The 18,579-nt window shown below is 38.1% G+C and overlaps 1 protein-coding gene across 3 annotated transcripts in view; it reads left to right on the forward strand.

Moving 5' to 3' along the window:
- LOC114655881 (solute carrier organic anion transporter family member 1C1-like) overlaps positions 1-18,300 on the forward strand; it is a 107,539-nt gene extending 89,239 nt beyond the window's left edge. For all 3 annotated transcript variants that reach the window (XM_028807170.2, XM_051919635.1, XM_051919629.1), the window contains 2 exons: positions 4,922-5,039; positions 17,947-18,300. In XM_028807170.2, the coding sequence (XP_028663003.1) occupies positions 4,922-5,039; positions 17,947-18,172 (344 nt within the window). In that variant the 3' untranslated portion in view covers positions 18,173-18,300. The remainder of the gene's footprint in view (positions 1-4,921; positions 5,040-17,946) is intronic.
- Positions 18,301-18,579: the final 279 nt, after the last annotated feature.

The raw sequence follows: 18,579 nt of genomic DNA on the forward strand, positions 1-18,579 counted from the left end.
TTTGGGTATTTAGACGTATTGGTTGAAACTTTGTTTTTTCTATAACTGAGTACCTAGTTCTGTTGTGATTTTTAAGAATATTTTGTTTTTTGATATTTTGGTGTTATGTTTATATTTTTTAATTAAATAATTATTCCCATCACCATTTTAAAAAAAAGTCATGGATGCTGCCAGGGGTTAGAGTTTCTAGGAGCAGTTGCTGACCTTGTGATGGGAAAGTCAAATGAATGTCCATAAATATTTGGACAGAGACAACTTTTTTCTGATTTTGGTTCTGTACATTACCACAATGAATTTTAAATGAAACAATTCAGATGCAGTTGAAGTGCAGACTTTCAGCTTTAATTCAGTGGGGTGAACAAAACGATTGCATAAAAATGTGAGGCAACTAAAGCATTTTTGTACACAATCCCTTCATTTCAGGGGCTCAAAAGTAATTGGACAAATTAAATAACTGGAAATAAAATGTTCATTTCTAATACTTGGTTGAAAACCCTTTGCTGGCAAAGACAGCCTGAAGTCTTGAACTCATGGACATCACCAGATGCTGGGTTTCCTCCTTTTTAATGCTCTGCCAGGCCTTTACTGCAGCAGCTTTCAGTTGCTGTTTGTTTGTGGGCCTTTCTGTCTGAAGTTTAGTCTTCAACAAGTGAAGTGCATGCTCAATTGGGTTAAGATCAGGTAACTGACTTGGCCATTCAAGAATTTTCCACTTCTCTGTTGTCTCTGTCCAAATATTTATGGACCTAACTGTATATCATTTTGTTCCTCCTATAAAAGATGGCAGTACACATTATTTGATGTTTTTGAATTGCTTAATTACAAATTAAGTTTGTCCTTTCCTTATAGCTTTTATTTTTTTATGCTGCTGGTTTTGACTTTTTGCTTTGATTTTGTTTACCACAATTATTTACACTCATTGCTTTTGGCATAGCTAAATGATGTTTGCAACTGTTCTTTTGCCTATCCCTTACTTTTTTATCTCCTGGTCCTTCTTCATTTTGTCAGGACAAGCCTAATGTTTCATCTGGGCACAATAAATATCTTGGACCAAAATTGTGTACAATCTAGGATAGAAAGTTTGATAATAGAAATGATCAATTTAATCAAAAAAGAAAAGAAACAAGAAAGAAAAACAGATCAGGGCATTAACCTCAGCAGTACTACATTCCTTTGAGGAGGTTGTTGCTTTGGCTTTAGAGTTTCAATATTTTTCAATTAATTAAGTATTTCCTGCCTCGAAAATGAACTTGGTTAAACTGAACGTAGAGTAGGAAACATTTAAGGAAATATTTATGTTTTTATTGTGGCTGTTCTAGACATTTGTATTTCATTTATGTATGATTACATGTGTTGAATCTCTATAAATGTCTTTTTTTAATTCTTTAAAAGAAGAGTCATGACACTTATTTGGATCAAGTTTATATTTTAATATGAACATTCTGGGAGCCCTTAGTACAGTGCCATAATGTACTATCCAGCCTGATTTAAATTGCCTTTCCAAAAAAAATATTTCTAACACAGGGAAGTATTTTGACTAGATAAACAGGATGTGATCTACCCTTGTATATCCATCCATCCATCCATTTTCCAACCCGCTGAATCCGAACACAGGGTCACGGGGGTCTGCTGGAGCCAATCCCAGCCAACACAGGGCACAAGGCAGGACCCTTGTACAGTATATCTAGGAGTTAAAATGATACATCTGTTACACTCCTGAATCTGTGACATAGTTTCTTTAAATTAATAAAAAGGTTGTTAAATAAAGGCACATCCTATCACATAATTCACTTATATCAAACATTGTTTTATTCCCTTTGCTCTACCCAAAATGTGTTTTGTTTGACAGGGGTCCTCAATTCATTTCTGATTTTTTAGAGAAAAGCCAAGCAAAATGACACCTTTTATTGGCTAACTAAAAAGATTACAATATGCAAGCTTTCGAGGCAACTCAGGCGCCTTCTTCAGGTAAGACATCTTGCCCGAAGAAGGGGCCTGAGTTGCCTCGAAAGCTTGCATATTGTAATCTTTTTAGTTAGCCAATAAAAGGTGTCATTTTGCTTGGCTTTTCTCTACATTCATAATGGCTAACACGGTACAACACCCTAGTACCATTTTTTAGAGATATTTTGTTTTAAGATGGGTATTCAGTTGAGTTTACATCAGTGGACCACCTGGAATGCAACTTTCAAACTAAACGCATGAATCTTTAGAAGTATTTACAATATACTGTTAATTCCATTCAAGCAGATTGGTCCAACGGTTAAAATTCATTTGGATGAGAGAGGCCCCATCTGAGTGTCCTGTAAGCCAAAACAGTTCGAATTTACTGTTTACTGTATTCACAGTACAAAGTATGACAACTAGTTTAAAGAACCATAAAGATAAGTGGTCAAAATATTCTCTGATCACAAGATTGTTTAATTGAGCAGAAAGTATGTCACTGTTCTTGGGAAATCTGCCTAATGGTTCCATCCTGTAAGTCAGGGCCAATGTTTCATAGTACTATACTAGGTTGAAGATGGCTGAACAAATATCCTATAAACCATTACCCAAACATTTACAGATAAATCCAACTTTTTATGTGTCTTGCTTAAAACCTGTTTGCTCATGTCGCCTTTCAAAATTGTGTCACCCCCTCCCTTTATTAGATTAATGGAGACTAAGAATATAGAATTCATCATATTTTTGACATTAGATAGTGAGGTCCACAAGTTCTTTATTTTCTGCTATACCATGGTTCCAGCACAGAAGACAGACCTTCGGTTCCTATCACTGATATTCATGTTCTTTGCATTATTAAAATTTTATATCAACACTTCACTAACAATGCTCTGTTATGATTCTTAATAATAATTTGTTTGTTTAATTTTTGTATTTCAAATTATTTTATAATGTTACTATTTCTTGTGTCAAAATTTTGAAAGTGGCATGGACATTTGTTTACTGTTTTTAGGGAGCAGTTGCTAGTCACATGACATGAAAGTCACATGATCTTACTCTGCCTAAAAAACAGCAGCATACAGTGATCCCTTGCTATATTGCACTTCGCCTTTCGCGGCTTCACTCCATCGCGGATTTTATATGTAAGCATATTTAAATATATATCGCGGATTTTTTGCTGGTTCGCGGATTTCTGCGGACAATGGGTCTTTTAATTTCTGGTACATGCTTCCTCAGTTGGTTTGCCCAGTTGATTTCATACAAGGGACGCTATTGGCAGATGGCTGAGAAGCTAGATTGCTTACTCTTTGCTTACTCTTCTCTCTCTCTTGCGCTGACTTTCTCTGATCCTGACGTATGGGGATTGAGCAGGGGGGCTGTTCGCACACCTAGACGATACGGACGCTCGTCTAAAAATGCTGAAAGATTATCTTCACGTTGCTATCTTTTGTGCAGCTGCTTCCTGAAACGACATGCTGCACGGTGCTTCGCATACTTAAAAGCTCGAAGGGCACGTATTGATTTTTGACTGAAAAACAAACTCTGTCTCTCTCTATCTCTCTCTCTCTCTTTCTCCCCCTGCTCCTGACGGAGGGGGTGTGAGTGGCCGCCTTCAACAGCTTTGTGCCGCGGTGCTTCGCATACTTAAAAGCCAAACAGCCCTATTGATTTGTTTGCTAGAGATTGTTTTCTCTATCTATGTGACATTCTGTGCTCCTGACACGCACTCCTTTGAAGAGGAAGATATGTTTGCATTCTTTTAATTGTGAGACAGAACTGTCATCTCTGTCTTGTCATGGAGCACAGTTTAAACTTTTGAAAAAGAGACAAATGTTTGTTTGCAGTGTTTGAATAACATTCCTGTCTCTCTACAACCTCCTGTGTTTCTGCGCAAATCTGTGACCCAAGCATGACAATATAAAAATAACCATATAAACATATGGTTTCTACTTCGCGGATTTTCTTATTTCACGGGTGGCTCTGGAACGCAACCCCCGCGATGGAGGAGGGATTACTGTACATATCAATATGTTTAAATTTTTGGATTCTTTAATTATGTACAATCTTCACTCTTTTTTTTTGACCTCTTGTTACTGTTCTTTTAACTTTGATACCATAATCGTTTTAACCTCCTGGTTTTGTCATGCATAGTAATTTTTGTTACTTTTCTTCTACCTGTCACTTGCTTTTATATCTCCTGGCCTTTTCTTGCTTTGTCCATTTAAAGCCAAAACTTTTCACCAAATCTCAATATGCACACCTTTGTATAAACTGTTGCATGAAGAATTCTTTAGTGCACTTCTTTAGTACACTCAGTAACTGAAGTTAGTAAATCAGAAGAGTAAACCACTATGTCTGACATTAATAGAAAAATTCCCGATTCTTTTCGGTTATGCATCTTTTAACTTTGTGACCTATACAGTATAATGACAGTTAATTATGCATGCCACTTTCTACCTACTTTTTTTTTCTTTACGCTGTAGAAATTCATTTTAATGTTTCTTAAAGTGTTTGCTAGAGACACTAACCGTTCCCATCCAAGTAAGAGTCACTAGCATCCAGAACAACAGTGTATATCACTATTCACTTGGTTAGGCAGGAGAGCAAATGGACCAAAGTTAAAAATAATAATCTAAAGTTGCAACAGGTACTGTGACAATGGGTCCTGGAACGACAGTTTGTTTAAACAGAGCAGACAGACACACTCTTAATGATTGCTAAGCTTGAGAAGATTTATCTTATTTTATAAGAGTGGAAATTAACAATAAGTGGAATCACTGAATGCCAATGAATGATGGCTACATTTACTTGATCACAATGGTATTAATTCTGTGAAACTCCTCAGAGTACTAAAATCCAATCCCACCCTCATCTTAAACATTAATTACCCTCATAATGTACTTTTTAATAAATTCAAAAATGTGTTTCTGTGTTATAGTCAACTATAATTGACCGTCTTTCATGGTTTCTTTTGTAGCCGGAATTCCAGCACCAATATATTTTGGAGCACTTATAGATGCCACCTGCTTGAAGTGGGGCAGCAAAAAATGTGGAGGCCGTGGTGCATGCCGCATATATGATACCAATGCCTATAGGTAACATTTGCCATTTTTATAATGTGTTACAATATTTAAGCATTAAATATTATAAAAAGTTAAGTATTAACACAATTATTTGCATTGCATTACTGTCTCTTCCCCTGGATTTCTTTTACTTTGTTGGTTTGTAATCACTTTAAGCATGTTATAACAAAAAGGAATCTTTTGTTGTTAGATTTTGTAAATATAGTACAATTCAGATTTATAGTTAAAGATCAGAATGCTGTATGCATTTACAAATACAAGTAAACCTTCACATTTACATGTGAAAATTTGCAAATAATACTTTCGTCCCCTTAACACACAGACAAACATAAAGTATGATTAGGTAAGTGAACCTGATTTGAACAAGTCGAGATTTAACGGTTTTTCATGTAAAGTGCAAAGGTTCCATTCTGGCACTCGCCGCCAGTGCTACATTGGTGTCAGGAGCAGAATGAAATGAAAAGCTACCGTCCAGTTTAGCAAAGCAGAGGATGCAGTGATGCTCAGTAACAGACTTATTTGGCTCTTCAGAGGAGTTGCTTGAGAGTGTATGCCTGAGATCTGAGCTCTTTAGTGCCATTTGCTGCATTGGGTAGTGATGGGGTGGGTTTAGGCATTACATTAGACAGCTGATAGACTGGTACCTCTGCAGGTACTTTGGGCTCATGGAACTGGGGAAAAGTGTGGCAGATCAAGTTGCCACTGAACCCAAAAAACTGTTCAGGCAAAGGATGAGGCAGATCACATCAGCACTATGAGGCAGCCATGTTGGGAGAGTCTCAAAAAGCTGAGACCCTGACCTGGGTCCTCATTTATAACGGTTTGCATATGCACAAAAAGAGGCCTGAAATGTGTGTACATATCTTCCAATGCAAACATCAGGATTTATGTAAGAAGACTTGACAGTAGAGCATGCGTTTACTTATGGGAACTCTGGCCTTTGTGTATGCATCATTTCAGAGAAACTTGATCAAGCAGGGAACTGAAGCCAAACCAGTTAAATGATGACTTGTACACATAATAATTCATATCACTGAGCAGTTATTATAATGCACGTTGACATTTTTCTGACATTCATTTACAGTGTCTTTTTTACTAAGAGACCATTACAAAAGCTTGGACCAATAAAGATGTTTGATCTTAAGATGAAACAAGCCCAACTGCACATTATAATTCTGGGACTCCCTTGGCTATAAACATAAACCAAGTTTGAATTAGGTTAACTGAGAGAATCTTGGAAGCTTATAAGTTAAACTTGTAGTATTCAGGATTGTCCAATGTACATGGTATTTTGCAGTACTAAAGAACTTCTTTCCATCCACTATAGTAATTTTTTGATTTGTTTAATAAACAATGGTCTAAACATTTACAACCTTGACGATCTTGTGATTGTTCATTCAGTTTACTGCCAGGTGTCCAATCACCTAATGGAATGGAATATTATATTAGTGAAAACTTTGAAAATGGTTTTATTAGGCTGTTCTGCAGTTCCATTGGCTTGGGATTTCTTATTTGTTGAAGAAAAGGGTATCATTCTGAATACTTGCATCAATTACAGGAAATAAAATTTACAATCACAAATAGTTATCCATTTCCCTTAGTATCATTGTTACTTGATCAAATCCCAGGTGTCACTGTTTTTGCCAAATTAGATTTAAGTAGTATATATATAATCTTATTAGGAATGATAATTAGTTAAAAACTAAATATTTGTAATGACCTGTTGTCGAGTTAATATCTTATGGTTTGGCCAATTCTCCTACAGTTTTTTAGACATTCATGAGTGATATCTTTACAGATCTCCTTGGAGTGTACATTTTAGTATATATGGACAGCAATCTTTCCAAAGACCAAGAAACCCATCTTTACTAATTTCAAAGTCCTGTTATGTCACAGGATGTATAACAAACTAGAAATATGTAAATTTTACCAAAATACTGTTTTGATTTTTGATTGAGATTTTGGGGCGGCACGGTGGCGCAGTGGGTAGCGCTGACTCTCAGTTAGGAGATCTCGGTTCGCTTCCCAGGTCCTCCCTGCGTGGAGTTTGCATGTTCTCCCCGTGTTTGTGTGGGTTTCCTCCCACAGTCCAAAGACATGCAGGTTAGGTGCATTGGCGATTCTACATTGTGCTTGGTGTGTATGTGTGTGTGCGCCCTGCAGTGGGCTGGCGCCCTGCCCGGGGTTTGTTTCCTGCCTTGCACCCTGTGTTTCCTGGGATTGGCTCCCCATGACCCTGTAGTGAGGATATAGCGGGTTGGATAATGGATGGATTGAGATCTTGCTGTTGGGCTTAAAGGGCCTGCCCTTTACTGGTTCAGGGTTAGGGTCTTCAGTGTCTTTCAATTCCTCTTTCTTGTCTACTGCTCCTGTTAAATGTGGTGTTCCTCAGGGACCTCTTGTGGGTCCTATTTTATTTACTATATATCTTCATCCTATAGGAGCTATTTTCAGAAAATGTAATATTTCTTTTCACTGTTTTGCTGATGATACACAGGTTTATATTCTTGTGTGTAACTCTGCAATTAATTGGCAGCACAATTGTCTTTTAGAACTAAGATCCTGGATGACTGACAATTTTCTTGATCTTAATCAAAATAAAATGGAAGTGCTGATAGCTGGTCCTTCAGCCAAAGCTCAAATTGGTGTTGAACTTCTTGGCTCTTTCGCTGACTTTTGCAAACCAGTAACCTCTGTTTTGATAAACAGATTAAATCTGTAGTCAAGAGTTGCTTTTTCTAGCTTTGTCTTTTAACTAAGGTCAAACCTTTTGTATCTCCTAGGGATCTTGAGAAAGCTACTCATGCTTTTAACTTTTCTCGGATTGATTACTTCAATTCGTTGTATTCTGGAATCAGCAAATCCCTGATACATAGGTTGTAGTTCATTCAGAATGCTGCTGCTCATTTTCTGGTTGGGGCAAGAGATTTGGTTTGGTTCTGTTTCTCCAATATTAGCTCCTTTACACTGGCTATCTGTTAGCTTCAGAATTGACTTTAAAATTTTGTTGCTAGTATTTAAATCATTACATGGGTATGCTCCTGCCTATTTATCTGAATTGTGTGTTTTACACCAGCCATCCAGCGAACTTAGATCTACCGGTCAGTTGTCTCTTATGCTTGCTTGCATTAAGGGTAAAACTAAGGGGGACAGGGCTTTTCCAGGTGCTGTGCCTTGTTTACTTCATTACATTAAGGAGTCCCCTTCAATTGAACTGTTTAAAACTACATTGAAGACTCATTTCTGTTCTCTAGCTTTCAGTGACCTTCACTGATACTTATGGTTTCCCTACTCTTAGTCATCTTCTTTCTTTTTCTTTAACTCAATGCTTGCTGCATTTTGTTTTATTGTACTTTATTTCTATTTATTTCTTTTTATTTTATTTATGTTCATTGTATGTTTTAATGTAAAGCACTTCAGTTACAGCATTACTGATGTTGTTTTAAATGTGCTTTATAAATAAATTGGCATTGATTTTAGGATATCAAATTTCTCAACTAGAAGTAAGATGAAATTAAGGTAAAAGCTTTCAAAAATGAATAGAGCCTAATTCCGACATATAGTTTCAGAGTTTCATGGGACTGTGTTGGACTGTGTCGGCTCCTTGCTCCATGGTTGATTGGACCCGGGACTGTAACGTACCTGAGGATGAGCTGGGCAAATGAGAACACACAAAGTCAGTGAGAGGGGTTGCAACTGCTTTGTGCCTTTATTTTTCAAAAAACAAACAGTGCCCAATGTACAGTGCTTCAATTTGTCCATAAGTAAATAAATAATCCATAAAATGTGCAAAGTGGAGGTTAAAATGTTCAATAAATAAATCTAATAAAAGCAAGGTTAATAGTCTCCAAAGTAGTATTCTTCTAAAAACAAATGAGCCACAGCACATCCCTTTAAAAACTGACATCTCTTCTGCTTACTCCGAAAAGGGATCCTGGGGCCAGAAAACACAACCTTCTGACAGGCATAGCTAACCTTTAACACTAGAATTCCTGAAGCCAACGAAAAACTCGTAATCCGAGCCCACCTTAAATCCCTTCACACCTCTCCATCAGTGTCTTTTGTTTTATAAATGCCTCAATCAGCAGAAGCAGCAAGCAGCCTGCTGTCCCATCCCCCGCCTTGACAGAGCTCAGCTCGGAAGAAAAGTTCTCTCAGCTCAAGCCAAGGCTCTTTATCTGTGTGTGGGGTGTCTGGAGTTGTATAGGGTAAATAATGCAGTATATTGTTATTTGGAATACATGCATTTCATGTGTGTTCCGTGTCTACAAAGATCTGGGTTAGCGTAGGATGAAAGGAAATGCAAGAAATGCTGAACACCTATCTAAAGCAGAAACTTTTTCCATGTTATACTAATAATGACTGAAGTGCATAATGTGTGAAGACTTTAGTCCACATATCAAATAAACACGTGCACTTTTATTCAAGAATATAATCTAAAAAAAAAAAGCATTCCATTTACAGTACATGTGGCTGTCAATGAGTTTAAAACTCAAGCTCAAATGTCAATCGACAGGGAGTTTACACATATTCTTGAATGGTGCAGAGGTAAGAACTGCTGCCTCATAACCCAAAGATCGCAGGATCGAGACCAGGCGCTTCGCCTTTTGAGTAGTGAGCTGCTATTATTATTATTTCTACAATATAATAAAAAACATACCATAACAACAGACAGCTTCTTCACAGCGATTGTGCTGTCTAATAGACTGCTGCACTGTAGCACAACTCTGCTTGGCACCATAAGTAAAACGGGACTTCCACCTGCAGCTAGTAACTTCAGTACGCGAGCAAATCGCCACGCTAGTTTTTGGATCTGACAGCGCCATGCTGGTGGTGTATGCGCCCAAACTTTACACTGGCTGTTACATACTGAAATCAAAGGCTTCTTCTTTTTGGGCGCACATTTTCTTGTTTGTTGCTCCCCTGATTTCACCATGCAGGCTCCCTTTATAGTACCGATTGGGTGCAGGTGCTCTCCTCCACCTGCTCTGAGGTGTGAATGAAGCACCTGATCGACCTGTTAACATTTGGATGTGAATCCATGATCAGCCAAGAATTCCAGTCAGCCTCAGAGTGGCACATGCATGTTAATACGTGCACCTCCACCGATCTGGAGCCTGTACGCTTGGGGACTCGAGTGGTTTTAAAAGTGTTGCATGGAATGTGGAGCCGACCCAGACAGTCACAGAGATTTGTGACTACTATAAACTACTATATGAGATTTTTTCAAATATTTTGGTTCTATAATAGCTCCTATAATACTCTTAACTAAGATAAACATTTTTGTGGATACTAAGGTTAAAAAATCATTAACACCCTGTGACAGAACCACTAGGGGGTGTGCCAGCCACCCAACCCAACACAGACAGACACAGGAGGCACTCATGGAAAACGTCCTTCCCATTCCCACGAGCCCACAACACAGTTCAAGCACAAACCAATTCTCTTCCTTCTCTCTTCCTTTTCTCCTCCACTACTCCATTCAAGCTCTGTCTTCCTCCTCCTGACTCTGGCTCCTGAGTAGTGGCTGCTGGCTCCATTTATAGCCCACCCAGAAGTGCTCCAGGTGCTTGATGACTCATTTCTGGCAGCACATCCAGGTGTGGCACCAAACTCCAACTCCCATGTAAACCTGTGGTAGTCCGAGGCACCACTGCAACCCAGGGGGGTTGCCATCTAGCATCCTGGGGGAGGTAATGCTTTGACCACGCTTGCTCCCCAGTCCTCCCAGCGTGGAGGCATCCTGGCCAGGCAAGGGCCCCGGCTGCACGCTACAACCCTCAAAAAGATATTTGTTAATGCCCCTATTTTATGTTACAAACAAGGCCTCAGGAAGATAAACAACAAGATTCATAACACTCTAGAGATTATACAACAATATTAGTTATTGCAGATTGTTTTTCAAAAAGCATTCACTCTGTAAGTTTATGAAAATTGCTGTCTGTGAAAAAATCTATTAGTATTTTTATTAAAGAACTTGGTGGATTACATGTGTTTCCAAAGACAATCATTTCCAATCATGGACCACATTTATTTCCACATTTTGGCAATACTTTTTTACAAATTTTGTTATACAATTGAACATCATTTCAGAGTATCATCCTGAGAGCAACAGGCAGATAGTGGGAGTTAATCAGGATTTGAAAGAATATAAATCTTGGATATCTTACTGATATTATTTATTACTGTTAACTGAATTTTCAAGAAATGTTTAGAAAACTTCTGCACTGGGGATGTCTTCTTGTGAGTTTTTTTATGAGTTTAAAATGTCAGTGAATGTGAATGTGAAAACCAACTCCTCAATTCCCACTATTACATAATATGTAAATAATCTCAAGACCATTATGAGTTTGGTCACGATGAATCTATGTATAAAAAACTTTGTGGAGAAATAAAAGACTATTTCCCCTTAATTACAAAATTGGGCAGAAAGTCTCTTGAGGGTTCCATCCAGAAAATTAGGTCCTCAGTTTGTTGGTTCAGATATTGTTGCTAAAAAGATGGAACTGGATTCCTATAAACTGGCTCTTCCAAGTTATTTCATAATTCACTCAACATTTCAAGTTTTGTTTGAAACCAGTTCTTTTTCTGGAAATTGATGGGGATCCAGTATGTTATTGATTCTAAGAAATATAGTTCACAGATGTATTACATGTTTGGATTTGATTTTTGTGATTTTGCTAATCTGCTTTTTGGATTAGTTCTGACCATTACCTTGTTCCCTGACAATGTCTCAACTTGTGCCTCTTTGTGTATTCTGTCCTGATCTTTTATTCCATTTAAAGCAGTTCTACTCTCATTTTTACTCATAGATTAATACAGTCCTGCCCTCCTATTCATATTAAATTATATAAACTTCCGAAGTTCAGTCTTGTGAATATAGTGAATCCAGTGAACTAACCTTACAAGGAAAAAATAAGAGGAAGTAGATAATTATTATTTATGATTATTTTGTTTATTTTACAATAATCAATATAGAGATGCAAAGATCTGTCTTTTTCTGTACAAAGAAAAAACAACTTTAACAAGTCTGCCTTGCTAATTGATTAGCTTGGTTTTTTTTTATATTATTGGCGTGGGCCTCAGGTTTCAATAAGGCATAAACTTTCCCTTTTGGAAAAAGTGAATCTAGCAGAAGATCAGTTGCATGGTCGCATGAACAATGGAGTGGTACTTCAAAAAAAATTTTGGTTGCTAAATGCATCCACAAATGATTTACATTCACATGACAAGTTCTTTAGACAATTATGCAAACATTGAGGACTCCAAGAGTTAATTTCTTTGATTCTCAAATTGACACAAGGGTGATACTGTAGTAGCCAAACAAATCACCTTGCAGACCAGTGATTAAAAAAAAACAGTACATCACTGAAGGGTAACTTGTGTAATATTTAACATCAGGCATTCCAATTGGCCCTCTATCAGTGAAATACATTTTCAGTTTTAATCCTATTGGTATTAAAAGTAAATCTGAAGTCATAAAATTCTCAGCAGTACCTGAGTCAATGAGGAATTGTTGAAATGTCCTATTAATCCTTAACATCAATTTAAAAAAAATATTCTTGGTTTGGTATTGAGAGCACCCACCCATCCTACCAACTCCTGTGTATTCCATCTCCATAGGCAGATGACATCTTTTAGTATGAAATGATGTCTTTGACACTACATATTCAGTTATCACATAATTCTCTTCCTTTAACAGACCACTTCTTCCCACTTTGTTAATCAAATCTTGGTTTAAAGTCTATTATAAAGTCATCCAGGTTGGAGCGACAAAGATACCCAGAATTATAAAGGTCCATGGCTGTTTCCCCTGTAAAAGAGAAATTATAAACATTGTATTTGCTCTGACTCTGACATTAAGTATTAGACTGCTGGCTAAAGTTAAATTTACATTGTTTTGTAAAACCCCAGAAATTACTAGGCTTCTACAAGAAACAATCTGAGTAGGGGATATGTGGTTCAAGTATTGCTGTAATAGTCAGGTGCAAAAAGAAAGTATAATTTTTGCTGAAAAACACTGTTCTCTATAACCACCTGGTAAATTGTTACTGTCAGGTCATTGAGCTTGTTTGGCATAGTTTTTTGATCTATCTGAAGCTATCAGAAGCTGCCCTATAATTTCTTGTAGAGGGAGGGCAAACACCTTGAGATGATAGCTTCCTTTAAAGAGAATATGAAAGAGTCCAGGGAGTGTTCTAAACACAGCAGTCCTTAAATACAAAACACCAACATTTCAAAAGAGGGCCAAGTCAATGATCAATGACATTAAGTAAAAATTAATTTCTGTAACTAAATAAAGTTTTTCAAGAAACTGGGCTTTTTATCAAAATATTTTAAAAGCTAGGATGCAGACAGCTGTGTGGATCTTAAATATCTATCCATCCATCCATTATCCAACCCGCTATATCCTAACAACAGGGTCACGGGGGTTTGCTAGAGCCAATCCCAGCCAACATAGTGCGCAAGGCAGGAAACAAACCCCGGGCAGAGCGCCAGCCCACCACAGGGCACATACACACACCCATACACCAAGCACACACTGGGGACAATTTAGAATTGCCAATGCACCTAACCTGCATGTCTCTGGACTGTGGGTGGAAACCTACGCAGACATGGGGAGAAAATGCAAACTCCATGCAGGGAGGACCCAGGAAGCGAACCTGGGTCTCCTAACTGCGAGGCAGCAGTGCTACTCACTGCACCACCGTGCCGCCTGGATCTTAAATACAGTAGCTATAGCATAATGACATTACATGCCATATCCACGTGTCCAGCAATGCTATTAACAATAAGGTCACATCCATGAATAAAAGACACAAAAAGATTGTGGCCAGTAAAATGAACTGCAAAGAGTGGAAGTAAATGTCATTGTTCTAATGTCTGGTTTGAATAAGTAATTTGAGATGAAGTTAGCAAAACACCTTGTCGTAAGATGCTTAAAGCAAATAACTTAACTTTTTCATATGTAATTTTCATTTGTGAGTAGTGTCTATTTGTTTACAACAACAACATTTATTTATATAGCACATTTTCTTACAAAAAATGTAGCTCAAAGTGTTTTACATAATGAAGAAAAGAAAAATAAAAGACAAAGTAATAAATTAAAATAAGACAACATTAATTAACATAGAATAAGAGTAAGGTCCGATGGCCAGGGAGGACAGAAAAAAAAAAAAACAAACAAACTCCAGACAGCTGGAGAAAAAAATAAAATCTGCAGGGGTTCCAGGCCACGAGACCGCCCAGTCCCCTCTGGGCATTCTACCTAACATAAATGAAATAGTCCTCTTTGTAGTTAGGGTTCTCACGGAAGGACTTGATGATGATGGTCATACAGACTTCTGGCTTTTAATCCATCAATGTTCGAACATTGGTGCTTTGAGTAGATGGTGGTGGCGCAAGCCGCCACCACAAAGAAACCGGAAAAAGAAACAGAAGAGAGAGTAGGGGTTAGTACAGATTTTAGAGCCACCATGAATAGTTATTATAATGAATTGAATATACAGAGTATCAGGATTAAATTAAAGTGAAGTTATGATAAAGCCATGTTAAAATAATGTGTTTTCAGCAGTTTTTTAAAGTGCTCCACTGTATTAGCCTGGCGAATTCCTATTGGCAGGCTATTCCAGATTTTAGGTGCATAACAGCAGAAGGCCGCCTCACCACTTCTTTTAAGTTTTGCTCTTGGAATTCTAAGGAGACACTCATTTGAGGATCTAAGGTTACAATTAAGGTTAAAGAACAACACAATCGATATCGGCAGAAGACAAACAGCAACCAAAATAACAAAGGCTTGGTTAACTGCTTTATTATAAAACATACAGTATGTACTCCTTCTTACCTCCCAGGTATACTCATTCTTAATACAATGGCCACCTAGTCAGATGAACCCTTGCCATTACACGTATCTTAACACAGAACTCATCTGGCTGAGAAAGTGAGGGACCACATGCGTCAGTGTCAGTGTGCTCTGAGCTCAGGTTGATCCCGTGTTGGTTTGATCTTAGTACATATTTACACTAACTTTGGGGATTAGAGCCATTGCAGTTTGCCTCGGAGCTGCAAACTAGCAGCTAAAAAAGACATAGTTGCTGTGTGCTTCGTGAAATTGGAGATGAGGAACAAAGTTGCGTACTAACTTAGACAACCTCGTGAACAGGTTTAACTTACATAGTACTGTAGGTAATGTTACAAAATAAATTTTGCATGCATCAGACAGAGTGTTACAGACATGAAAATGCACAAATATGCCATTACAAACTGTCAAAACTATTTTTTTATATTTATATTTGGACCCAAGTATAGCATGATGCAGAATCCAATATATTTAACACAATGCTACAGAAAAGTGATGCATGGAAATATTTATGTTGTGTAATATAAGAAATAGAAAAATATGGACCAACATACATTTAACCATTAATCTTCAGTAAAAACACTCAGAGTCGGTGTCTCTAAAATATCACTAAGCTACCAGTTCAGACAGTGCACATTAAAACATGCTGCTAGTTTCCTCCATTCTATATTCCTTTGGAGTGTCATGGAGATACCTTTGCAAGTGCACTCCAGATCTGAAATAAGGTCTCTCTGACTATGCATTATGTAGTGCCTGTTAACCTCAGCTGTGAAGTTTTTGCTGCAATGGAATTACTTGGTATTTTATTCGCTTTGGTGACTGTGGATTAATTTAGTTATTTAATTATTAGGAAAACCTGTGCGCATAACTAATGGCAAGTATTAACTTTTTTTTTATTTTTTTATCTACATTTGAGAAAGTGATTCATAACATTACCTGACTGAGACCTCCACAGGTCACAGAGTGTGACACACATATATTTATACTCTATGAACATCACAGATAAAATTAAATTAAGTCAGGAGGTGGTTTCCATCAGAAATTTAAGCCAGAAGTCAGTTGTACATTGAATGGAGGAGCGGTGATATAAGGTACAAGTAACCATGCATGTGTATTTTGTGGAAGAGCATGAAGTACTGCTGAAGCAGAAATATTGTAGTACTATTGAGACTGTAGCTGCAACAAAACAACTTTTAGGTAGGAGTGAAATTTCTAGGGCATACTCTACAGGTCAGTCGGTGACAGCAGATGAAATCTGAAGTGACTCCAGTCTGCAGTTAAGGGCGGAGGGTGGAGAAGTGGGGACAGGAATATTTTCTCAGGGGCGATATCAATATCCTAAAATCCTGTTTATACCAGGTCATCCTGATAGTAGAACATCATCCACCCCCGAGTTGCAGAGAGACAGTTATGTTTCACATACGATCCTATTATGTTTACCTTTCATCGCTGTTACTTTCTATATGCTCTATATAGACAGATTTCGTGGCCTTTAAAGACACTCAATGTGAATAACATTTACAATAATGACAGCATTGGTTATTTCAATAATGCAGCTTAACAATTGCAATTATTTTTATTTTTACATCAGGACATACTTTTATCCTGTACTTTGTCCCTTTAATTCGAGAGGAATATGTGACTGCAAGTCTTTAATTTAGAGAGGGCAAGACATTAATTGCAGGGGTTCTGCCATTAACGGACAATCAGACAAACAACAACATTTATTTGTATAGCACATTGTCATACAAATGATGTAGCTTAAAATTTAACAGTAAGAGTAGCTGCATAATATGTTAAACTTAGTATGTGATATTTGCCCGGACATCATCAGACCGACACTGCATCTTTATCAAAATACCTTTTATTGTCGTCCACACAACACAAGTCTATTCACAGTCCCGCACAACTCACAGTGCTTTAGCCCCAGTCTCCCTTCTCCTGGGCCTTCTCTCGCCTTGTCCCTGGGCCACCTCTACTCTCTCTCCAGGAGCTTCGTCCTGCTCCTGCTGCCAACTCCAGCTCCTTGATAGGAGGGAGGCAGCCCCATTTATCCTCATCCGGATGAGTTCCAGGTGCTCTGCCTGACGTCACTTCCTGGTGTGGCGGAAGAGTCAGGAGAGCACCCAGAAACACTCCGGGTGGCCCTGGAAGGATCGTCCTCCATTGGTGTGGCAGCATTAAAATAGTCCCGGGCTCCATGAGACTCAGGGCGCCCCCTGGCGGTGACCAGAGGCCCCATCGGTCTTGAGCCTCCCTGCTCCCTTTCCGTGGGCCTCATCTAGTCCAGGGCAGTTGTCCCCTCGTGGCCCGGAGGACAAATACGCCACCAACTCGTTCTTCCAGGCGTCCCGGCCGGGTCTGACCCCCAGCCGCGTACCACAAGTATTAATCTTGTTCCGCTGTTCACTGCAACAGCAATTAGACCTAAGGATCATTTCCTGTTTGTACCATACTACATAGTCTGGTGTTGATCTGCAGCTAATACAGTCCTATCTCAGGTGCAATGCAACCTTGCCCATAAGTCTGTTTCCATGGGTACTTCAGTCAGCCCACCATAAAGTACTTCTGTGTTAAATCTGTTTCTCAAACAGAATCTTTAAAATTCAGTAGTTCCCAGGAGCTTCAGCAGAAACTTAAACCCACTAGCAGCCTGGGGAATTATTGCTCTCATAGACCTCAATCTCAGCCAGGATTCTATCGTTGAGGTATGTGGTCGGATTAGGGACATCCCATCTGAGAGATGAATCTCCTTCCTCCTGCTTTCGCTTAAAGTACACTAGGTATAAAAATGTGAGGCTCCAGGCTCACAGCACTTAATGTACTGTAAAAAAAGGACACATTAATCCTTTTTACGGAGTTTTATGATTATGTCCTCATTTCTGTCTTTTTAGAGTTCTGTGTGCAGGCAGCCAGCAGTTCATATGGATTTTACATTTTCTGGTTTCATATATTTTTACATATTTCCACGTTTTTAATAAAAAAATGTCAGAGAAACTTAATCTTAGAATTTGTTTGTGTTCAATATTGTAAGGTGCTGTGTTTTTCTGGCTCTTTCAGAATTGTCTACCTGGGATTAACATTAGGTTTGCGAACATTTTCTTATTTCTTCTGTGTCATCGTATATAACTTGTTGAAAAAACAGTGCCGAGAGGAAAGCCAAAGTTCATTAGCTAAAGGTGGATCAGAAGCTGAATCTCTGAGGAAAGACGACGGTGCATCTTTTACCAGTGACAATTTAATTTATGAAACTGATTGTTATTCAGAAAAGGAAACATGTTTATAATATGAACTTGGCTATATATTTGTCTCAGATAATTTGCCTGTGAAAGTTTAATTTATACTGAACATTTGTATGAGTTTTGTAGATTATGTGAAATAAAGCCTTTTTTTAAATAAATTAACAGAACTGAAGTGTTTATGATGGGTTTCTGTGGGATTATGTATGAACTGCTTGAGCGCTTATCAGACCATTGCAAGAGTGATTAATTCTTAGTTCTTTAATTCTGGCAAACTCCAATAAACATCTCTTTGGATTTTACCTATTCCCTATGAAGAATGTCATGTTGACTCATCCACATTCTTCTCAGCTCCATTCCATTCAGGTCTTCAAACATCATCTGGTGGTGGCCATTAATAATTGTTTTGAAGTTTTTGTCTTGGGTCAGCTGGGCCAGCTATAGCAGAGTGAGA

This window comes from Erpetoichthys calabaricus, chromosome 1 (genome assembly GCF_900747795.2).
Source record: "Erpetoichthys calabaricus chromosome 1, fErpCal1.3, whole genome shotgun sequence".
Taxonomy (NCBI): domain Eukaryota; kingdom Metazoa; phylum Chordata; class Cladistia; order Polypteriformes; family Polypteridae; genus Erpetoichthys; species Erpetoichthys calabaricus.